Below are 26,768 nucleotides of genomic sequence, written 5' to 3'. Positions count from 1 at the left end.
CCATTTGTGGTAGTTTCAACCGTCTAGGAGAATTTATGTGGTTATTCGAACATTGATAAGGACTTTCTCAGGAAAGTTGGCCGTGCGGATCTCGTTTGCAGCCGCTGTGAAAAAAAAACGCGCTAGATGCACATAACACATTCAGTATACATTGTTATATTAAAGATTGATTATTTAAACTAATATCACTCAATATTTGGATGTCGACACTGCTGGATATTTTTGTATCGTTTTTCTATTTCTTTTTCTATATCTAAATTATGTGCGTTCATTCTAAAGTTTGTTAATGCTGCCGAATGTTTTTGCATTTGTTATTAAATTATAAATAATTGTCACACTGACAATTCTTCTTCAGCAGTCTCTATGTACGCAGCTTATTTTTTTTGTGCGTTTTTATTATCATCATGCATTTGATCTTTACAGTTGTTTTTAAATATTTGTTTTGAGTTTGTTGATTAGATCGGTGTTACGCACTTTGGACCATTCAATTTGCTATAACGTGTACATGTAACCGTATTTTGATCATATTAGAACGTGTATATTTAAAGAACAGCAAAGTGTTGTGACGGTAACTTGTTTCGTTAGTTTTAATTTTAGGATGATATACCGGTGAATTAAGGGTGGGTTTACGTAATAAATATTTGATTTCAAATGTAATTTTATCTACTGTAAACAAAATTATCTTGACATTTCATTTAATTTACATGTGATGTAAGTTAGTTGTACATGTACATTGTAGTTCCACGTGTAACCACAGACAGTACCCGGTACTGCATGTACACTGTATATGGTGTTGTGAGTGATTATTGGCCGGGCAATTATGGGACGGTATAAAATGTACGATGTTGTCTAACAACTGCCCTCTAGTGTCCATAATCAAACAAGGAGTCAGAATCAAAATGGCAGCCTCCTTGTGATAAATGTGGTCATCTCGACTCTTCTCTGCTACCATCGTGGATTATTCTGATACTGAAATAATATGAGTTCGTTTCGAATTGGTATGAAGTTGGCTCGTTTAGCGTGTGGTGTCGCTGTTGGAGGAGCGGCAGTAGCCTTAGCATACAAGACAACTAGCAACAAAGACAGCAAAATAGCAAAAAATTCATGGACGACAAACTTCTCACCCAGCGTTCAATGGGACCACAACTGGGACAGGTAATGTTATTAAACTGTGATTGGGTTAGTATTTAATTTATGCAACAGTTACAAAATACTTTAAAGGCGCATCTTATCACAGTCCCTCTATCAAATAGAGGGACTGTGATCTTATTAATAGAGCAAACGTGCATGCAAGAACATTGAGCGATTGCTCCAATTTGAAACTCGGCTGAAGCTAGCAGACACTCCCAGCAGACAGTGGAAGCTAGCAGACACACTAGCAGCCACAGTCTATAAGGCATAATAATGCTTTGAATCAAAGTTTATCACATCTTTTTGCATCACGTAATCATAGTTTGACATCAATATATTAATATAAATGGCTAATATTCATTTAAACAGAGAAATTCTAACAAATGTACTCACTCCCCCTGAAAGTGTATCTCTATGTGAGTGTATATAAACACTATTCCCAATATTTTTTGGGAAATATTGAGTGGCACCTTATCGACTTATATGGTATGAAACATACATGTATTGATTACAATTTGTGATAGGTGATATTTAATAATTAGCAGACAATTTTAAAATATGGAAATCATAATTATGGTAGAACTGCTCTTTTTGCTAGCAGACACTAATTAAATCACAAATTACAGTTAAAATATTGAGTGTGCACCTTAACCACCTATGTGGTATGAAACATACATGTATGGACTACAATTTGTGATAGGTGACATTTAATAATTAGCAGACAATTTTAAAATATGGAAATCATAATTATGGTAGAACTGCTCTTTTTGCTAGCAGACACTAATTAAATCACAAATTACAGTTAAAATATTGAGTGTGCACCTTAACCACCTATGTGGTATGAAACATACATGTATGGACTACAATTTGTGATAGGTGACATTTAATAATTAGCAGACAATTTTAAAATATGGAAATCATAATTGTGGTGGAACTGCTCTTTTTGCTAGCAGACACTAATTAAGTCACTAATTACAGTAAAAATGTTGAGTGTGCACCTTAACCACTTATGTTATATGAAACATACATGTATTGACTACCATTTGTGATAGGTGACATTTAATAATTAGCAGAAAATTTTAAAATATGGAAATCATAATTATGGTAGAACTGCCCTATCTATTTGCTAGCAGACACTAATTAAGTCACAAATTACAGTAAAAATATTGAGTGTGCACCTTAACCACTTATCTGGTATGAAACATACATGTATTGACTACAATTTGTAATAGGTGACATTTAATAATTAGCAGACAATTTTAAAATATGCAAATCATAATTGTGGTGGAACTGCCCTTTTTTTAAGCTAGCAGACACTAATTAAGTCACAAATTACAGTAAAAATATTGAGTGTGCACTTTAACCACTTATGTGGTATGAAACATACATGTATTGACTACAATTTGTGATAGGTGACATTTAATAATTAGCAGACAATTTTAAAATATGGAAATCATAATTGTGGTAGAACTGCCCTATCTATTTGCTAGCAGACACCAATTAAGTCACCAATTACAGTAAAAATATTGAGTGTGCACCTTAACCACCTATGTGGTATGAAACATACATGTATGGACTACAATTTGTGATAGGTGACATTTAATAATTAGCAGACAATTTTAAAATATGGAAATCATAATTATGGTAGAACTGCTCTTTTTGCTAGCAGACACTAATTAAATCACAAATTACAGTTAAAATATTGAGTGTGCATCTTAACCACCTATGTGGTATGGAACATACATGTATTGACAACAATTTGTGATAGGTGACATTTAATAATTAGCAGACAATTTTAAAATATGGAAATCATAATTATGGTAGAACTGCCCTATCTATTTGCTAGCAGACACTAATTAAGTCACAAATTACAGTAAAAATATTGAGTGTGCACCTTAACCACCTATGTGGTATGAAACATACATGTATTGACAACAATTTGTAATAGGTGACATTTAATAATTAGCAGACAATTTTAAAATATGGAAATCATAATTGTGGTTGAACTGCCCTATCTATATGCTAGCAGACACTAATTAAGTCACTAATTACAGTAAAAATATTGAGTGTGCACCTTAACCACCTATGTGGTATGAAACATACATGTATTGACTACAATTTGTGATAGGTGACATTTAATAATTAGCAGACAATTTTAAAATATGGAAATCATAATTATGGTAGAACTGCCCTATCTATATGCTAGCAGACACTAATTAAGTCACTAATTACAGTAAAAATATTGAGTGTGCACCTTAACCACCTATGTGGTATGAAACATACATGTATGGACTACAATTTGTGATAGGTGACATTTAATAATTAGCAGACAATTTTAAAATATGGAAATCATAATTATGGTAGAACTGCCCTATCTATATGCTAGCAGACACTAATTAAGTCACTAATTACAGTAAAAATATTGAGTGTGCACCTTAACCACCTATGTGGTATGAAACATACATGTATGGACTACAATTTGTGATAGGTGACATTTAATAATTAGCAGACAATTTTAAAATATGGAAATCATAATTGTGGTGGAACTGCTCTTTTTGCTAGCAGACACTAATTAAGTCACTAATTACAGTAAAAATATTGAGTGTGCACCTTAACCACTTATGTTATATGAAACATACATGTATTGACTACCATTTGTGATAGGTGACATTTAATAATTAGCAGAAAATTTTAAAATATGGAAATCATAATTATGGTAGAACTGCCCTATCTATTTGCTAGCAGACACTAATTAAGTCACAAATTACAGTAAAAATATTGAGTGTGCACCTTAACCACTTATCTGGTATGAAACATACATGTATTGACTACAATTTGTGATAGGTGACATTTAATAATTAGCAGACAATTTTAAAATATGGAAATCATAATTGTGGTGGAACTGCTCTTTTTGCTAGCAGACACTAATTAAGTCACTAATTACAGTAAAAATATTGAGTGTGCACCTTAACCACTTATGTTATATGAAACATACATGTATTGACTACCATTTGTGATAGGTGACATTTAATAATTAGCAGAAAATTTTAAAATATGGAAATCATAATTATGGTAGAACTGCCCTATCTATTTGCTAGCAGACACTAATTAAGTCACAAATTACAGTAAAAATATTGAGTGTGCACCTTAACCACTTATCTGGTATGAAACATACATGTATTGACTACAATTTGTAATAGGTGACATTTAATAATTAGCAGACAATTTTAAAATATGCAAATCATAATTGTGGTGGAACTGCTCTTTTTGCTAGCAGACACTAATTAAATCACAAATTACAGTAAAAATATTGAGTGTGCACCTTAACCACCTATGTGGTATGAAACATACATGTATTGACTACAATTTGTAATAGGTGACATTTAATAATTAGCAGACAATTTTAAAATATGGAAATCATAATTGTGGTGGAACTGCTCTTTTTGCTAGCAGACACTAATTAAATCACAAATTACAGTAAAAATATTGAGTGTGCACCTTAACCACCTATGTGGTATGAAACATACATGTATTGACTACAATTTGTGATAGGTGACATTTAATAATTAGCAGACAATTTTAAAATATGCAAATCATAATTGTGGTGGAACTGCTCTTTTTGCTAGCAGACACTAATTAAATCACAAATTACAGTAAAAATATTGAGTGTGCACCTTAACCACCTATGTGGTATGAAACATACATGTATTGACTACAATTTGTGATAGGTGACATTTAATAATTAGCAGACAATTTTAAAATATGCAAATCATAATTGTGGTGGAACTGCTCTTTTTGCTAGCAGACACTAATTAAATCACAAATTACAGTTAAAATATTGAGTGTGCACTTTAACCACTTATGTTATATGAAACATACATGTATGGACTACAATTTGTGATAGGTGACATTTAATAATTAGCAGACAATTTTAAAATATGGAAATCATAATTGTGGTAGAACTGCCCTATATATTTGCTAGCAGACACCAATTAAGTCACTAATTACAGTAACAATATTGAGTGTGCACCTTAACCACTTATGTTATATGAAACATACATGTATTGACTACCATTTGTGATAGGTGACATTTAATAATTAGCAGAAAATTTTAAAATATGGAAATCATAATTATGGTAGAACTGCCCTATCTATTTGCTAGCAGACACTAATTAAGTCACTAATTACAGTAAAAATATTGAGTGTGCACCTTAACCACCTATGTTATATGAAACATACATGTATTGACTACCATTTGTGATAGGTGACATTTAATAATTAGCAGAAAATTTTAAAATATGGAAATCATAATTGTGGTGGAACTGCCCTATCTATTTGCTAGCAGACACTAATTAAGTCACTAATTACAGTAAAAATATTGAGTGTGCACCTTAACCACTTATGTGGTATGAAACATACATGTACTGACAACAATTTGCAATAGGTGACATTTAATAATTAGCAGACAATTTTAAAATATGGAAATCATAATTATGGTAGAACTGCTTGTTTTGCTAGCAGACACTAATTAAGTCACAAATTACAGTTAAAATATTGAGTGTGCACCTTAACCACCTATGTGGTATGAAACATACATGTATTGACTACAATTTGTGATAGGTGACATTTAATAATTAGCAGACAATTTTAAAATATGGAAATCATAATTGTGGTGGAACTGCCCTATCTATTTGCTAGCAGACACTAATTAAGTCACTAATTACAGTAAAAATATTGAGTGTGCACCTTAACCACCTATGTGGTATGAAACATACATGTATTGACAACAATTTGTAATAGGTGACATTTAATAATTAGCAGACAATTTTAAAATATGGAAATCATAATTGTGGTAGAACTGCCCATCTATGCAATTTAAATCACCAATTTAATTAAAAATATCGGGTGTGCACTGTCATTTAGCTTCCACTCATTAATTATCACTATATTAATGAGATTATCGCAATCTATATGCACTCTAGCATTACGGTAACTTATCAACCTCTGCTACACTTCTGTCGATATGATCACCATACTGCTGTTGTGTATACTTCGTGTTATTCTTGTAATAACCTCATAATATTATTATACATCTGTCACCGTAATGCCAGAAGTTACAGCATGCCGTAATTGTGCGGTATTTTATGGGGTATTTTCATCCTACCATATAAGGAAATGCAAATTCCAAATATGGAATGATTACATGCATAAGCGTCCTCTAATGATAAAAACAAACATGGCTGCCACTAGACTTTGAATTGACTCCACACAAAGAAGTTCGCTGATTCTGTTCTAAACATTTTGGACCTCAGCTTTCCCATTATGTACCTTTGGAAGGAAAAGATGTATAATAGTAAGGTTATTCTGAGGATATCTCAAAATATGCACTCAGACGGTATGCCGTTGCATCAACCTCATAATAACCTCATAATATTATTATACTTTTTTTCCCTGCTTTTAATAATAATTAATGAAACTATAACACAAAATCGCAATAAAGAATCTTTAGCATTATGCAATATTTAATAGTGTTCTTGTGTCTGAAGTGAACAAAAGAATGTGACGTTAAAGTGACACATAATTTTCTAAATAAGGAAGACATACAAATGCATCAATAACATTTTTGCTATGATATGATATTTCCTGTACTGGGAGTGCATACATTTTCCCTGATAATTAGATCAAGAATATATGATGAATGCAGTAAGGCACAAAATATCTGCAAGATATAAAATTGTAATGTTAAAAAAAACTAAATTTAAAAGCAGGTCCAATTTACTGTGGGTAAGTTTCAGATGATGTGATCTCACCTGAAACATTTATGCTTATGGACTACTGTCATGTCCTATTTGTCTTAACAGTGTCTGATGCCATAGCAGATACCCACAAAGCTGTACATTGTGTGATACCTGCAGCCCAGGAAAGGATGGATGGGGTGATGACATGATTACCATGGTTTTAAATTCTGAAAAGAAAGAATTCTGAAATAAGAAATCTTTGAAATCAGACTTCTACCAAAGGTAATTCTGGGATTTATGGACGGCCTAAAGTTTGTGGCTGTTTTTCAACAGCTACAAATTTTAGTACTGGTTACTTAGGGATGCTTGCATCCCTAGGCTGCTGGTTTTTCCAGCGCTCTCAGATGCTTGTATTTCAAACTTGGAGCTTTTGGATAGTAAAGCCGATCAAGTTTTAATCAAGCCGATCACGTTATAGGTAGGCATGACTGAACATTGTAAAACTAAGCTATTTATTTATTTATTTGTCTAATGGACAAGTGGCAGAAGCATCAAATCCAAGATCGGAAGGTGTAATTGGCAATTGCTGTATCTGGAGCAGACACCCTTTCCATGATGGAACTTTCTGCCATTCATTTCCATGAATATCTGTTAAGTCATTAAGAAATACTGTTGAAATCACTATTGGTATCCATTTTATATTTAATTCTTTCGCAATACGTATTCGATGATTGCCATCATATAAGTATGCATGTCCAGTGTCAAGTTTAACTGAGAGTGTAAGTGGTTCTGAAATTTTGAAATTTTCACGGATAATTTTTGGTTTTATAAATCCATCAAGGAAGTCACTTCTCTTGCTTGGATTTTTAATTACTCTTCTATCTACCTCCCGATATCTCCAAATTACAGATGTTTCTACCCATTCGACTGACCGTTTATATAGTTTAGGTATATTAACTTTTTGTTTATCAAGTGAAAATCTTCTATCTTGCAATTTTGTTTGCTCTATTTTACCTGTTGTTTGAATGGTTTTAATATTGGTTTCACTTGTAATTTGCTTTCTAACTAGGATATTCTGTGTAATTAGTTCATATGCCATGGTAACTCTCATGCTGTTTAGCATCTCTAAACTTGTGTCTACTGACAATGGTGCATCAAGCAATATGCACTTGGCATATGCACAAATTAACAACCCACAGTTTTGTGTATCATTCTGCTTTATGAATAATTTATTTTGAGACAAGACTTTTACAGTCCATTGGGTTAAATGATTTTTATTTCCATATCTTAATAGATGTATAAATTGTATGTATTTAAATAGCTGTTCTAAAAGGTGTTCGCCATTACTATCAAGTGGGCCATAAGGATCAGTTACATAAATTTCCTGTAGTTTAATTTTGACTATAAATATAATCCAGTGTGATCCCCTTAAATTTGAAGGTATATAGATATATTCATAATTGAACCAATTTGTTTGTCTATAGGGCATTGGTAACCCAGCATTTAATGAACTTGACAGTTTTTGGAGTGCCCAACAAGCATCTTGGACTAAAATTGTATTCTGTTTATTATTGCCTTCAACAAGAAGTCTTATGTATGATGTAATCAAACAGTCATCTAGCCAATGTCCATTTATTAAATCAAAGATACATTGTTTTTGTATATTTATCCCTACCACTAAAATATCATCAATATCTCGCATATCCTCCAACATTTTCTCATACTTTTTCTTTCCAATTGATATTACAATTTTATTTTTACCACAACTATTCATATCATTATCAGAGCTATGTTTGAATTTAATATCGGATGATGAATATTTACTCTTGAGTTATTCTGTCATAAAATGCTATGCATTCCTCTGCCTCAAAACAGTCAGTGTGAAGTTTACTAAATGTACAAAATGATTTATTCTGTGGGCTGGACATAGATGTGAGTTCCCACTTCCCAACATTTTTAATATAAGTATTGTATTGTACGTTTCCAGAACTAACAGATTTACAAACAACAATGGTCTTCATTGAAAATACAGTCCTTTTACTTATAAAAGTTGGGAATTCATCAACAACCGCGGAAAGATCAAGATTTGCTGTTAGTTGGAAGTCAGTTGATGTTTTTTTTGTATAAAGTATTATTGTTTGTCCTACTTGAAAAATGTAAGGTTCTGCACTGGGCTTAAAACTTCTAAATTTATCTGGCTTTGTACATGTGTTAGAATTACATTTTGGATTCATAGGCTTTAATCTTATTTCATTTATTGCATTTTTAACAGAGTCTTTTGTGAAATTGTTGACAGGCAGGGATGTAATTTCTTTAATACCACTTGTTGACACAGTTTGACAGTGCAGACAATTAAAATGTTGTAATAGTTTAATAACAAATTTCTTTTTACTTTGTGATGTTAGCATGTCTCCTAAAACATGATTTATAAACTTTATTGTAGATACATCTGCAAGTGGTTCACCTAGGTTCATTGAAACTGTTTTCAGTATATTAAAATCTCCATGAATTATTTTTTTCATGGTATCATCTTTGTGTGTTTTTTGGCTTATTTCTGCTGCTATATTTTTAACTGCCAAACAATTTTGCATTGCTGATAATAAAGTGTTTTGCCAGTGAGGTATGGGTGAAATTTTTTCTTTTATATCTTTTTCAAAAAATATTATGTACTCATGATAATTTGGAGGAATTTGTGTAATGTGATAAGTGTCAGTATCATCACACATGATTGGAAGATTATCTTCAGAATATAATGTTGAGACATAGTGACCACAACTGGCTGTAGGGCCAGCATGAGATACACTTGACTTTATTATGTAGTTATTTTCACTAATAGGGTTTTTCATTAAAGGAGAAAGATCAATTTTGTCCTCCAGTTCAATTTCATTTTTGATTTTAGATAACCGTTTTGTTCTCTTTTATTAAATCAGGTGTATTATGCCACTCTTGGCCAAGTTCTCTGTTGAAACGATGTAAATCGTTTGGTCCTGAACATTGTTTTGTATTGCTAATAAATTTCTTGAATGTATCTGTTGACGTAGTACTTTTAATTTGTCTTAATTTTTGCGAAAAAACCTTTACTGACTTTGGTGGTGTGGCTTGATAAGAAAATGTTCTTTGTTTTTTTCTTTTTTTGCTATCCCATTGTTCTCTAATTGTTGTTTGCATTTTGCGTTTCTTACCAACGAGAAGATTGCTAGTAAATGCATTTTGTTGACCTTTTATATCCTCATATACATCAGAAATAAATTCATCCAATCTGAGTGTTTTACCGCCAAGTTGAATATTCTTTAAAATCCCCATTCTACGTTCACTATGACCTATTGTCCTTGCATTTCCCCTGTCAATGAAATTATAGTTTTTATTAGTTAATTTATTTGTCTGTTCATGACGTGTCAGATCTCCCAACAATAACCCAGACCAAAAAGGACATGTTGGTAAGTAATATTTGCACATAAAATCTGCTAATTTGGGTGAATAATATGCATTTGTTTTGATCATTTCTGTATGTTGTTGATTTTCAGCTTCAATTTTTGCCTTTTCTTTGATCTCATTGAAATGTTGTTTGAAATTTGAATTGAATGTTGTAAGAAAATCCTCTTCAGTTTGTTGGGCTAAAACAGTTTTTGTCTCTTCTTTTGAAAGATTATCTGGTTTTTCAATGCAATATTTAATGGTGACCCCACCTAAATTATCAATGTTCCTGACTTTTGACTCCAAATGTTTGCATGCCTGTTCTAATGTTGGTGATTGTTGTTTACTGTGCAAAAGTACCATTATTTTATACAAAGTTTCATCAAAATCATCTAAGTTTGGAGAATTTAAAAGAAGACTCATGCAATACATGATGCTCAGATTTGCTGATTTTTCACTAATGAATGTTTTGAGTGAACGTTTAACCTTTTTCATGAAATGACTTGCACATGCATGAGGAATTGTTTTTTGCAAGTCATCCTTTCTTGATTGGCCATTGACTATACGCCAGGCTCTTTGTAGAAAAGCTTCTAATGTTTCCTGATTAAAAACTTCTAAAGTTGCCAAAAGAAAAACCCAGCTTTCATCACTGTTAATTTGTAATGGTTGTGATATTTCATGAAATCCAAATATTGTTTTTTCTGCATGACGAAAACACTGCATCCAGAATGATATGTATGGTAAGCTGTGTGCTTCAGTGATCATAAAGGAAAGTGGGAGATCTGGCCCTTGACCAACTGGATTTGCAACTGTTAGTTCATAGTAAAACAAACGCCCAGATGATAATGTTGATTTAAGACATCCACCAGTAGCATCCCAGAAAGCCACAACCTTTTTACTCAAATCATGCCAAAACCGGACACCTGCTTCAGTAAAACAATCAACAAAAAGTGGTGAGACACTAAAATGTTGTATAAACCCTTTAACTTTACAATTTTGTTGGTTAGATGCCATTTCATCTTTCATTGTCAGAATACTTTGTATTTCATCATTATGTAGTCTTTTACTGGTTCTGGCTTCACTTGAAATTTTCTGAAATACACTTTGAGTTTTACCAGTTGTATTTCTGTTGCCTGAAAGAATCTGTTTTCCATCTAAATTTTCCATTTCTGTTATGTAGTGTTTAAATGGCTTTGTACCAGCTGCAAATTTGTTTTCTAACTCACGTCTTCTCTCGCCACGAATGGGTCGAGCTATGTTGGAAGTCTGCCAGTCCAATTGTATCGGTCAACCAATAGCAGCACAGTCACGACGGCACAGCTAACGCGCATGCTACGCTAATACATATAATATATCTAATTTATATGAATATACATGTATGTAATAACAAATTATGCCATAATAAATGCCATTCTTGGTGGTTGGCCAAAACAAGATAGCAATGGTACAAAATCAGGATATTGTGAGGGGGACATACATTATTTTTAGACTATCAGCAAGAACCTTATCTTTTGGTAATACTTTTTATTGTGCCGAAAGTATATATTTCAAATTCCAAGTAAATTTAAATTTACTGGCTCGAACAAACAAACAAACAAAATTAGAGGCGAACCATAGTCTTTATTAGTACATGTTATGTATATTTATTTCTCATTGAATCTGGAAAGTTCTTTTGCATCTTTATAATAAATTGGCAAAAAAAAAATCTTTCAAGTTAAGGATTTAACACTTAAAAGTTTAGGACAGTTCTACCATAATTATATTTTCCATATTTTGAAATTGTCTGCTAATTATTAAATGTCACCTATCTGTATAATACTTTATTTTCGCTTGGTATTTATTTTCGCTATTTTTGCTGAAGGGATGATTCCGTGAAAATAAAATCCAGCGAATATACTTTTTTTCCTATATTTCACATTAAACTCATGATTGTCAATACATGTATGTTTCATACCACATAGGTGGTTAAGGTGCACACTCAATATTTTTACTGTAATTAGTGACTTAATTAGTGTCTGCTAGCATGTAGATAGGGCAGTTATACCACAATTATGATTTCCATATTTTAAAATTGTCTGCTAATTATTAAATGTCACCTATCACAAATTGTAGTCAATACATGTATGTTTCATACCACATAAGTGGTTAAGGTGCACACTCAATATTTTAACTGTAATTTGTGACTTGATTAGTGTCTGCTAGCATATAGATAGGGCAGTTATACCACAATTATGATTTCCATATTTTAAAATTGTCTGCTAATTATTAAATGTCACCTATCACAAATTGTAGTCAATACATGTATGTTTCATACCACATAAGTGGTTAAGGTGCACACTCAATATTTTAACTGTAATTTGTGACTTGATTAGTGTCTGCTAGCATATAGATAGGGCAGTTATACCACAATTATGATTTCCATATTTTAAAATTGTCTGCTAATTATTAAATGTCACCTATCACAAATTGTAGTCAATACATGTATGCTTCATACCACATAGGTGGTTAAGGTGCACACTCAATATTTTTACTGTAATTAGTGACTTAATTAGTGTCTGCTAGCATATAGATAGGGCAGTTCCACCACAATTATGATTTCCATATTTTAAAATTGTCTGTTAATTATTAAATGTCACCTATCACAAATTGTTGTCAATACATGTATGTTTCATACCACATAGGTGGTTAAGGTGCACACTCAATATTTTTACTGTAATTAGTGACTTAATTAGTGTCTGCTAGCAAATAGATAGGGCAGTTCTACCACAATTATGATTTCCATATTTTAAAATTGTCTGCTAATTATTAAATGTCACCTATCACAAATTGTAGTCCATACATGTATGTTTCATACCACATAGGTGGTTAAGGTGAACACTCAATATTTTAACTGTAATTTGTGATTTAATTAGTGTCTGCTAGCAAAAAGAGCAGTTCTACCATAATTATGATTTCCATATTTTAAAATTGTCTGCTAATTATTAAATGTCACCTATCACAAATTGTAATCAATACATGTATGTTCCATACCACATAGGTGGTTAAGGTACACACTCAATATTTTAACTGTAATTTGTGATTTAATTAGTGTCTGCTAGCAAAAAGAGCAGTTCTACCATAATTATGATTTCCATATTTTAAAATTGTCTGCTAATTATTAAATGTCACCTATCACAAATTGTAATCAATACATGTATGTTCTATACCACATAGGTGGTTAAGGTGCACACTAAATATTTTAACTGTAATTTGTGATTTAATTAGTGTCTGCTAGCAAAAAGAGCAGTTCTACCATAATTATGATTTCCATATTTTAAAATTGACTGCTAATTATTAATTATCACCTATCACAAATTGTTGTCAATACATGTATGTTTCATACCACATAGGTGGTTAAGGTGCACACTCAATATTTTTACTGTAATTAGTGACTTAATTGGTGTCTGCTAGCAAATAGATAGGGCAGTTCTACCACAATTATGATTTCCATATTTTAAAATTGTCTGCTAATTATTAAATGTCACCTATCACAAATTGTAGTCCATACATGTATGTTTCATACCACATAGGTGGTTAAGGTGAACACTCAATATTTTAACTGTAATTTGTGATTTAATTAGTGTCTGCTAGCAAAAAGAGCAGTTCTACCATAATTATGATTTCCATATTTTAAAATTGTCTGCTAATTATTAAATGTCACCTATCACAAATTGTAATCAATACATGTATGTTCCATACCACATAGGTGGTTAAGGTACACACTCAATATTTTAACTGTAATTTGTGATTTAATTAGTGTCTGCTAGCAAAAAGAGCAGTTCTACCATAATTATGATTTCCATATTTTAAAATTGTCTGCTAATTATTAAATGTCACCTATCACAAATTGTAATCAATACATGTATGTTCTATACCACATAGGTGGTTAAGGTGCACACTAAATATTTTAACTGTAATTTGTGATTTAATTAGTGTCTGCTAGCAAAAAGAGCAGTTCTACCATAATTATGATTTCCATATTTTAAAATTGTCTGCTAATTATTAAATGTCACCTATCACAAATTGTAATCAATACATGTATGTTCTATACCACATAGGTGGTTAAGGTGCACACTTAATATTTTTACTGTTATTAGTGACTTAATTAGTGTCTGCTAGCAAAAAGAGCAGTTCTACCATAATTATGATTTGCATATTTTAAAATTGTCTGCTAATTATTAAATGTCACCTATCACAAATTGTAGTCAATACATGTATGTTTCATACCACATAAGTGGTTAAGGTGCACACTCAATATTTTTACTGTAATTAGTGACTTAATTAGTGTCTGCTAGCATATAGATAGGGCAGTTATACCACAATTATGATTTCCATATTTTAAAATTGTCTGCTAATTATTAAATATCACCTATCACAAATTGTAGTCAATACATGTATGTTTCATACCACATAGGTGGTTAAGGTGCACACTCAATATTTTTACTGTAATTAGTGACTTAATTAGTGTCTGCTAGCAAAAAGAGCAGTTCCACCACAATTATGATTTCCATATTTTAAAATTGTCTGCTAATTATTAAATGTCACCTATCACAAATTGTTGTCAATACATGTATGTTTCATACCAGATAAGTGGTTAAGGTGCACACTCAATATTTTTACTGTAATTAGTGACTTAATTAGTGTCTGCTAGCATATAGATAGGGCAGTTATACCACAATTATGATTTCCATATTTTAAAATTGTCTGCTAATTATTAAATGTCACCTATCACAAATTGTTGTCAATACATGTATGTTCCATACCACATAGGTGGTTAAGGTGCACACTCAATATTTTTACTGTAATTAGTGACTTAATTAGTGTCTGCTAGCATATAGATAGGGCAGTTCCACCACAATTATGATTTCCATATTTTAAAATTGTCTGCTAATTATTAAATGTCACCTATCACAAATTGTTGTCAATACATGTATGTTCCATACCACATAGGTGGTTAAGGTGCACACTCAATATTTTAACTGTAATTTGTGACTTAATTAGTGTCTGCTAGCAAAAAGGGCAGTTCCACCATAATTATGATTTCCATATTTTAAAATTGTCTGCTAATTATTAAATGTCACCTATTACAAATTGTTGTCAATACATGTATGTTTCAAACCAGATAGGTGGTTAAGGTGCACACTCAATATTTTTACTGTAATTAGTGACTTAATTAGTGTCTGCTAGCAAATAGATAGGGCAGTTCTACCACAATTATGATTTCCATATTTTAAAATTGTCTGCTAATTATTAAATGTCACCTATCACAAATTGTAGTCCATACATGTATGTTTCATACCACATAGGTGGTTAAGGTGAACACTCAATATTTTAACTGTAATTTGTGACTTAATTAATGTCTGCTAGCAAAAAGGGCAGTTCTACCATAATTATGATTTCCATATTTTAAAATTGACTGCTAATTATTAATTATCACCTATCACAAATTGTTGTCAATACATGTATGTTTCATACCACATAGGTGGTTAAGGTGCACACTTAATATTTTTACTGTTATTAGTGACTTAATTAGTGTCTGCTAGCAAAAAGAGCAGTTCTACCATAATTATGATTTCCATATTTTAAAATTGTCTGCTAATTATTAAATGTCACCTATTACAAATTGTTGTCAATACATGTATGTTTCATACCAGATAAGTGGTTAAGGTGCACACTCAATATTTTTACTGTAATTTGTGACTTAATTGGTGTCTGCTAGCAAATAGATAGGGCAGTTCTACCACAATTATGATTTCCATATTTTAAAATTGTCTGCTAATTATTAAATATCACCTATCACAAATTGTAGTCAATACATGTATGTTTCATATAACATAGGTGGTTAAGGTGCACACTCAATATTTTTACTGTAATTAGTGACTTAATTAGTGTCTGCTAGCATATAGATAGGGCAGTTCAACCACAATTATGATTTCCATATTTTAAAATTGTCTGCTAATTATTAAATGTCACCTATCACAAATTGTAGTCCATACATGTATGTTTCATACCACATAGGTGGTTAAGGTGCACACTCAATATTTTTACTGTAATTAGTGACTTAATTGGTGTCTGCTAGCAAATAGATAGGGCAGTTCTACCACAATTATGATTTCCATATTTTAAAATTGTCTGCTAATTATTAAATGTCACCTATTACAAATTGTTGTCAATACATGTATGTTTCATACCAGATAAGTGGTTAAGGTGCACACTCAATATTTTTACTGTAATTAGTGACTTAATTGGTGTCTGCTAGCAAATAGATAGGGCAGTTCTACCACAATTATGATTTCCATATTTTAAAATTGTCTGCTAATTATTAAATGTCACCTATCACAAATTGTAGTCCATACATGTATGTTTCATACCACATAGGTGGTTAAGGTGAACACTCAATATTTTAACTGTAATTTGTGATTTAATTAGTGTCTGCTAGCAAAAAGAGCAGTTCTACCATAATTATGATTTCCATATTTTAAAATTGTCTGCTAATTATTAAATGTCACCTATCACAAATTGTAATCAATACATGTATGTTCCATACCACATAGGTGGTTAAGGTACACACTCAATATTTTAACTGTAATTTGTGATTTAATTAGTGTCTGCTAGCAAAAAGAGCAGTTCTACCATAATTATGATTTCCATATTTTAAAATTGTCTGCTAATTATTAAATGTCACCTATCACAAATTGTAATCAATACATGTATGTTCTATACCACATAGGTGGTTAAGGTGCACACTAAATATTTTAACTGTAATTTGTGATTTAATTAGTGTCTGCTAGCAAAAAGAGCAGTTCTACCATAATTATGATTTCCATATTTTAAAATTGTCTGCTAATTATTAAATGTCACCTATTACAAATTGTAGTCCATACATGTATGTTTCATACCACATAGGTGGTTAAGGTGCACACTCAATATTTTTACTGTAATTAGTGACTTAATTAGTGTCTGCTAGCAAATAGATAGGGCAGTTCTACCACATTTATGATTTCCATATTTTAAAATTGTCTGCTAATTATTAAATGTCACCTATCACAAATTGTAGTCAATACATGTATGTTTCATACCACATAAGTGGTTATGGTGCACACTTAATATTTTTACTGTTATTAGTGACTTAATTAGTGTCTGCTAGCAAAAAGAGCAGTTCTACCATAATTATGATTTCCATATTTTAAAATTGTCTGCTAATTATTAAATGTCACCTATCACAAATTGTAGTCAATACATGTATGTTTCATACCACATAAGTGGTTATGGTGCACACTTAATATTTTTACTGTAATTAGTGACTTAATTAGTGTCTGCTAGCAAAAAGAGCAGTTCTACCATAATTATGATTTCCATATTTTAAAATTGTCTGCTAATTATTAAATGTCACCTATCACAAATTGTAGTCAATACATGTATGTTTCATACCACATAAGTGGTTATGGTGCACACTTAATATTTTTACTGTTATTAGTGACTTAATTAGTGTCTGCTAGCAAAAAGAGCAGTTCTACCATAATTATGATTTCCATATTTTAAAATTGTCTGCTAATTATTAAATGTCACCTATCACAAATTGTAGTCAATACATGTATGTTTCATACCACATAAGTGGTTATGGTGCATACTTAATATTTTTACTGTTATTAGTGACTTAATTAGTGTCTGCTAGCAAAAAGAGCAGTTCTACCATAATTATGATTTCCATATTTTAAAATTGTCTGCTAATTATTAAATGTCACCTATCACAAATTGTAGTCAATACATGTATGTTTCATACCACATAAGTGGTTATGGTGCACACTTAATATTTTTACTGTAATTAGTGACTTAATTAGTGTCTGCTAGCAAAAAGAGCAGTTCTACCATAATTATGATTTCCATATTTTAAAATTGTCTGCTAATTATTAAATGTCACCTATCACAAATTGTAATCAATACATGTATGTTTCATACCATATAAGTAGATAAGGTGCACACTCAATATTTCCCAAAAAATATTGGGAATAGTGTTTATATACACTCACATAGAGATACACTTTCAGGGGGAGTGAGTACATTTGTTAGAATTTCTCTGTTTAAATGAATATTAGCCATTTACATTAATATATTGATGTCAAACTATGATTACATGATGCAAAAAGATGTGATAAACTTTGATTCAAAGCATTATTATGCCTTATAGACTGTGGCTGCTAGTGTGTCTGCTAGCTTCCACTGTCTGCTGGGAGTGTCTGCTAGCTTCAGCCGAGTCAATTTGAAATCTAGGGTGAAGGCGAAAGGAATTTGGATTTTTGCAAATATTTCAAATTGCAGTCGTCGTGGAAACTGCTTGTTTTTCGTCTTTACCCTATTTGCAACAAATTGTTCTTTTGCCCCCCCCCCCCCACCTTGGTTTCCAAATGAGTACCCGTTAGGAGTCAAACGTTTGAAATTATGGGGTTAGCCAGAAGAGGGGGACCGGTGCAATTATTATTCGTGTTGTCTTAGTATCTGTACATTTTTCTTTTTCTTGAACGTGCCAACATCTTTTCCCTTCAACTCTTTGCATGCAATTTATTCTTCTTGAATGTGTCTAGTTTGTAATTTTTTTAACCCCCCCCCCCCATGATTTCCAATGGTCTATCCCATACTTCCTCTTTGTAGTTATTAAAGTTATAATTATCACAAAAGAATCCTGTCATATTTCATCTTATTAATTATGAGTGACCTCAGTATTTTTTCAACATTTTAAAGCGTTTCAATGTAATTTTCTAGTGTATGCAGTACTAACTAAATGCCAAGAGCTTGAGGTAGCTGATGACAGCAACAAGCAATGTTCTTCTATGTTAGGAAGACTGTGCAGCAAAGCACCCCCCCCCAATAGCACAGTTTTTAAGATCAAGAGATTTCATGAACCATCACAGTTGTGAACACGGGTCAAAGCACATTACAGCGGGCACAAGATATAAGATATAAGAAAGTGAATAATCGATGTCGAAGTACGATCTGTTGGATTGATTTCAGCGAATAAACGACATGGTTTTTCCAAAAAACTAGTAACTAGCCATTTTTGAGAGGTAAACTGAATATGGCATGAAATATTTATCGCATTTTACTTGTATTACATTGTCGAAGCGTATTTTATGCACGGTTACCGTGTTCTACGCATTCACAACATGTTCACAGCGATAGATATCCACGCTGTATCATATAAAAACGATTACCAAGATTCGTTATGCAAGACCAAGTTTTAAATTAGTTGCATTTTGAAGGGGTGGGCGCTTTGCCGAATGTGACCCCAAATATAAAAATTGCGCAAAAGTGGGGGGTTGGGCGCTTGCCCGGGCATGGGTGCTAACGCGGTCGAGTACGGTACATACACCTAACTCCTGCACCCGGTAGGTAATTACTGAGGGACTTTGCAACATCCCCAGACACTTCCCTAGACACTCCAATGACCGTTGTAGACGCAATAAAGTTACATACCCGCTCATGTGACAGTTAATCAAAACACCGGACGCGGAATGCCTTTGATGTTTGGCCACGAGGAACGAGAAGTAGTTGGACTATTCTATTGCTTTGTAGGAACAAAAATCATTGCTGTGTAACACTTGAGAGAAATATAATACCAACATAAAACTGGGAATGAATATTAACAAGAAATGATAAATATAAATTCTTTTGATTTGTAGTTTGTTGAGATGTTGTCAATGGATTTATATTAATAATATTAGCGTTGTGAGTGTCCCTTTCAATTTCTCACATAATGGCTGGTCCCATTGCCAGTTTGCCAGAACACTCATCGCCCAGTCAATCTTTCCCTGGAATCTTCTATATTGTTTCACCTCCACACCGTCACCATATACCAGTTTCAAATATCCTTCAGATCGCAGACAAAATTCGATAAACTTAACAATTTCTTATGTAACATTCAGTCGACGACCGTCGCTCACTGACTTCTTTTGAAACATATTCAACCGATGCGACAGAAATGCGGCAGAATCCCTTGAACCGTTGCCGTCGTTAGTCCAACTTCCTTCGCCGTCGTTAGTCCAACTTCCTTCGCCGTCGATCATTCGCGAGAGGCAAATAATTTCCATCTCAGTGTCTTTATCTAAACGCTTTGACATAATCAAGTCAGAAACTGTATTCAAAACTAAACTTTATTCTATTAAAACGAGGAAAATTTAGGTAATTTCATTATATGTTAGGGGCGTTTTTAAATATTTGTATCAATTAGGTTTATTATTTTTGTGAAATGTTCAAAATAGAATGTATTAAATGAACGAGCGTATGTATGCATGAAATAATGAAGTGTCCGATATCAACAATGAGTAGAACATGATTGTTTGATGAATGTTTGTTGACCATCTGAAGCCCTGGTCCGTTGTTATGATAAATTGTCATGTTGGCGTGTATGTAAATTTATCGCGTCTACAACGGTCGTTGGAGCGTTTAGCAAAGTGTCTGGAGATGTTGCATAGTCTCTTGGTAACTACCTGCCGGGTGCGGCAGTTAGGTGTATGCACCTAATGTACGCTGTAATGCAAGTGAACAGTGTAGAATACAAAAGATTTACCTGATGAACATTGAGCTGGTAACCTCTTTCTATTGACATCTGACCTAAATATTGCCTTGACTGTCAATGGGTAACTGTGACGTAACTCATTGATTAACTGATATATAGCTCAATGCTAATCTCAATATGAACTGAGAAATAATTGTAAACTCATAGTTGCTTTTGACATAGAAAGTATAGTAAGCAAATAACACCGAATAAACGACATGGTAAAATACTACGTCAAATCAAAGTAAACACATACTGCATGCGTGACTCGAAGCGGCGCTTGCGTAATCTCAATATGAATGCTTTTCTAGAAATTTGATGGCAGTTATACACTTCCCATATGCGATGTTGCTGCAACTGATAGTTGCCATAGCAACAAAAATGCGACCACCACATTCTTTATGACATTGCAGTAAATATACATAATGAACAAAATCATTGGAGTGAATTCATACTATAGCAGAGATTGGGTAACCAGTGAAATAAAAGTGTAGTAAATCATGAAGACGGCCAACAAATGACATGAACTGACAGAAAAAACAAAATAACCAGAATACATAGTAATAATGTGCTGTCGTGGAATGATAATTTTATAAATCATTAATAAATATAATTTCTAACTTATTTAGACGGGATCCAAACAGTCTGGTGAAGCCCTCAACTTCACAAACAGAAGTAGATACTGGTGAATCAGTGAAGGAAAAGTCCACAGTGAAGTCCACAGCCACAAGACATTTATTTTTGATTCGACATGGACAATATAATATATCTGCAGAATTGGATGAAGACAGGAAGCTGACTGAGCTTGGTAATCACTCCTTCCTTTGTCAAATTTGTTTGTTTTGTATTTATTTATTTTTTTGAGTCACTTCAACTAAAATACAACTCTGGTACTGCTCAAAATACAAGATCAATATTCATAAAAACTATACATTTACATAGAAATTTTAAAAACTTTGAAGTAGTCAGGTCAGTGCAACACTTCAAATAACTTTCCCCATTTTTTGATGTGTTTCCCACACTTCTCAGTTTTATTTGCAATATAAAATTCTGAATGCCCTGAACAAAATCCTAAAATCCCTCAAAACATGGTATTTTTCGTTGACAACGTCTTATATAAATAAATCTCTAGGCAGCCAAGATTAGAAAATTCAATAGTGGCGGCATTAAATTATCTCCCAATAAAATAAATTCAGGGCTGATTCCCCTAGTCGGAAAACTCACCCGTCTCCCCAAAAATTTTTTTGTTTATTAGTAACCAGTTGCATCCAACATAAAGGCTTGATCACAAGAAAAGTAACACACTTTAATATAACAGATTTTAGGTAATGTTTCAGTAATGACTTGTATTAAAAGAAGATCACTATCTATATTGGAAAATGCAACTATTCTATTTCTGATATATGATATGATATGATAATAATAATAATAATAATAATAATAATAATAATAATAATAATAATAATAATAATAATAATAATAATAATAATAATAATAATAATAATACAGTTTTATTACACTGTAATGAAATTACAAATTCATTTTTGGCTGAAAGTAATAAAAGGTAAAGTAAAAAGGTAAGTAAATGATATGATATATGATATGATATGATATGATATGAATTTATTCAGTACAATGTCCTCAGGCCTATGGTACAATAAATCAAAAATAGGAAAATACATATAGAGGGAGTCCTTTATTAAATTTTTAAATCTACAAGTCATAATTGGTTAAGTATATTTTCTCTGTGTTTAGAAACGTAGAATACAAATTTTGAAATTCAAAGTACAGATAAGTTGTCAAACTGCATTAAACATTTACATAACTTGGACATGCAAGGCAAAAATGGTATTCACCCTCAACCAACCCTAAATTACATAATTTACAGATTCTCATATTCCTCGGTATGTTTAATTTACAATCAGATTCAACCCGAAGGTTGTGAGATGATGTTCGATTCTATTCTATTTATTAACCTGTCCTTAGTAGAATCAAATGAACAAATGGAATCTTAAAAAACAAACAGATGTACATCGGAAAATTTGTTTTACCATATCTAGTATATTTGATTTTGTATATGGTATTGCAATACAAAATTATAATCATATATTGACACCAAAAGGAAAAAAATACTGTTACGAAGAAAGTATGTATGTATGTTTTATTTTCGCAATGCTGTTATGTAATATATTGATTGATGGTAAGACATATTTCAGCTTGCACTCATAGTTTTCTTCACAATAATTATTTCATGATTCATTTTTTAAGTAACATATTCGTCTCCCATTTAAATTTGTTTTTCTGTCTATTTATTTTGATAATTAAGAGCTGTATCCAATCGATTTAGAAATTATTGTAAATTGTGTGTATGCATTAACAGTATACAATCAGGTGGCATATTCGCTAGGAATGGCTGCACATTCTACAAATGTATATGTATAGTTGAAATAATATACGTTTTTCAGGTAAAACACAAGCTGATAAAGCTGGTAATAGATTGAGGGAACTTGGCTACCCCTATGACGCAATAATAATATCTACAATGCAACGAGCGCAGGAAACTGGTGCACTGATTAAATCGTATTTACCACAAGTACCTTGTAAAAACTGTGATATGATCCGTGAAGGAGCACCTATACCACCAGAACCACCAGTTGGACATTGGAAACCAGAGGTTAAGGTAATATATCTGATATATACCGATACATTGTAACTTTATGTAATATTTATTCATGTCAGAATAGTTTTAAAAAATGTATTAATATGAGTTGGCATTGGTTAAGTTTCTTCTTAAAATTGTCAATATTATCTGAGAGTTTGATATGTAGGGATAGTTCATTCCATAAGGCAGGAGCAGCATCGCAGATGGCTCGATGACTGAAAGATTTGGTATGTTTAGAGAAAGTTTTTTCGTGAAGCGTAGACTGGGTGGGTTTGTACGATGAAACAAGTTCGCAAATGTAGGATGACAGGGTGTTGTGAATTGCACGAAACGCGATTAACATGATCTTCAAATTAATGCGTTGAACAAGAAGCCAGTGTAGGTTGTATAGAAATTCAGTGATGGTAAAACTACACACAGTGAAAACAGTTTATTGAGGCGTTTGTTAGAAGCTAATTATCCTGTGGATTTTGTGTTTTATGGCTGTGGATTGATCTGTTGGTTAAAGTAACTAAATGCCCTCTATTGTAGTAAATGTTAATCATTCAAATTGTAATTATGATAGTTCCTCTATAGACCAGTTTCAAAATGGACCAAATTTCTTTCAAGCAGTGTTCAATAAAGATAAATAAATGCTTCATATCATGTAGGGCAAGGAATATAAATAAAAACATCATCAACATCCTTGTTTCAAAGGTTTTATTTGTTTTTGAAATTGAGTGGAGATAATTTGAGAATTTATATATGAGCATATAATTAATAATTTACCCAGCATTGAAAGATGACACTATTCTGAATAAATTTATCACATGAATATATCGATTTATAATCCACATTCATATTTAATAACTGCTTGTATCTTGTAGCAGTTTTATGAAGAAGGATCTCGTATTGAAGCTGCATTTAGAAAATACTTTCACCGAGCTGAGCCTGAGCAAATTAAGGACAGTTTTGAAATCCTAGTGTGCCATGCTAACGTTATTAGATATTTTGTATGTCGGTGAGTCTCACAGATCATTTCATATTCCAGTTAGTACATGTATATCATTGTTTTGAAATTATGATAAATTAATAATTACATTATATAGATGAGTATATATCAGTACTACCTAGCCAATTATGTAAATATGCAAAACTAAAGGAAAACAAACCACTTTATTTCAAAATGTCTAGTCCATGTGGCATTCCTCTGTATCGGTGTATCTATGCATGAATCTGCCCCTGTGTCTCAGAAATGCCAAGACTATTCATGTTTAAACTTCACAATACAGATTCTTATCTGGGAGCTATTCATGAAAATATAAAACTTCAAAACTAGTTGTTCAGAATGGTGTACTTCTGACCATATTTTCTCTCTTTACACCAGTGTTACATATACATATTTTGTATACAGAAAGATTACAATATTTTCCGCATAGAAACACACATGTTATGTACCTAAGCACATACACTTCTAATAGAGCAATTATGGTATTCCAAATAACTGTTATTGTTGCATACTGTAAAATTTCGCTTGGAATTAATTTTCGCTGAAGGGATGATTCAGTGAAAATAAAATCCTGTGAATATACCTATTTTCCTATATTTTACATTCAACTTGTTAAAAATCAGTGAAAATAAATTTCGTACAAAACAAAAAGTCTTTTCAGTGAAAATTAATTCCAGCGAAAATAAAGTATTTTACAGTAACTGAATATATTCATTGCATTGGTAGTTTTAATATATGATATATATTTTTTATTATGTTTGCAGAGCATTACAATTCCCTCCTGAAGCCTGGTTACGAATTAGTCTCTACAATGGCAGTATAACTTGGGTATCGATCAGACCCAGTGGCCGAGTATCACTGAGATTTCTCGGTGACTCTGGACATTTAAAACCAGATGAACTGACAACCAATTAGTAAATAAATCTGGAAATCGAAACAGTTTAAATTTTACTTTAATATTGCGAGTTGTCCATACAAATACTATGCTGTGCCTAGTTGTCATTGGAACTATTTAAGAACTCAATTTTCTGACAGGCATATAATTATTGCGGCCGTTGTTTTACAAGATGAACTGTACTCAGGAAAATTTCAATGATGCTAATATACACCCAGCAATACCTCACAAGTGTTCACAATATTTTCTTCAGCAGTCAAAAGCTTATTCTGTATCACAGCTTTCTGAAATAGTTGAGTGTTTAAAAACCTGCTGGTATGTAGAAAATAAGTCTTGCTTGCCATTTTTTGTTCTAAATTATTCGTCTATGCATATTACTGGTATATATGCTTATACTAATGAATATTCTTAAACTGATCAACCAAAACTGATACTCTGTCAAGTCAGTAATTGTATTGTGTGTAATTTACTGTCTATTACCAGTGACATATTTGGTATAGAACCATTCATGTAATTTTTTTCAATGACTTGACCAAAGAATTCTTATTAAAATCTCATTTTCTTTGTACTTTTGTGATTTTTTTTAATTGGTAAAGAGTGCATACAAATACAATACTATGATACGAATGGATTGAATTATAACAACAGAAGGAAATTTCTTGATTTAAAAGTTGTCTGAAAAGTACTGATAGTTAAGAAAGTGTTGCAATAGCAATGTAGTCTAGTGATGTGAAAAGTTTTATGGAACTGTCAGCAAAGGTCGTATTCAATGAAATGTTGCCTTGAACATTGAAATACTCGTCAAGATAGCCTGGCAAGTGATTTGCCAACATTGGAAAGTTGCTATGGAATTTGTGAACGTTTTTTGCAGCAAACAGAAAAATACTATATAATTGAAGGTTAAATTGGAATGCCAGATAAGTTCAAAAAACTATCTTTAGAGGTTATTTGTATTAAAAATAAGAAAGTTCTTCAAAAAAATGTATCACAAAGTAGTTAGGAAATTATAAAAAAAAGTTGCTTTGAAAGATATGGTGTTGTCTTGAATTTTAGAATGTTATCTGTAAACTTATCTGGAACTTTGGAGAACTTGAAAAAGTAGTATTGAAGGTGTGAGAAATGAGAAACATTGCCTGGAATATTCATCTGGAATGTTGGGAAAGTAATTCAAAATTAGAAGATTTTAAACGGTTCGTTCATTATTCCATTCTTTTAAATACACCAACAAATGATTATCTCTGAAAAGAGTACACCAACCAGTAGTCTGCCATTTGGTCAGCAACATACTTCATTGGATTGCAAGCAAGGTTGTGTGCGATTGGAAACACAGATATAAAACTTGCAGCATT

At 32.1% G+C, this 26,768-nt stretch overlaps 1 protein-coding gene across 1 annotated transcript; it reads left to right on the top strand.

Moving 5' to 3' along the window:
• Nucleotides 1-896: 896 nt before the first annotated feature.
• On the top strand, nucleotides 897-25,987 carry LOC100374547 (serine/threonine-protein phosphatase PGAM5, mitochondrial-like). The gene is made up of 5 exons (XM_085491509.1): nucleotides 897-1,155; nucleotides 21,504-21,682; nucleotides 23,340-23,554; nucleotides 24,403-24,536; nucleotides 25,289-25,987. The coding sequence occupies exons 1-5, from the start codon at nucleotides 980-982 to the stop codon at nucleotides 25,437-25,439; spliced, it is 855 nt and encodes a 284-aa protein (XP_085347635.1). The 5' UTR covers nucleotides 897-979; the 3' UTR covers nucleotides 25,440-25,987.
• Nucleotides 25,988-26,768: the final 781 nt, after the last annotated feature.

This window comes from Saccoglossus kowalevskii, chromosome 16 (genome assembly GCF_978046115.1).
Source record: "Saccoglossus kowalevskii chromosome 16, keSacKowa6.1, whole genome shotgun sequence".
Lineage (NCBI taxonomy): Eukaryota > Metazoa > Hemichordata > Enteropneusta > Harrimaniidae > Saccoglossus > Saccoglossus kowalevskii.
Note: the sequence above shows the minus strand (reverse complement) of the source record. Positions and strands in the feature narration are given on the sequence as shown.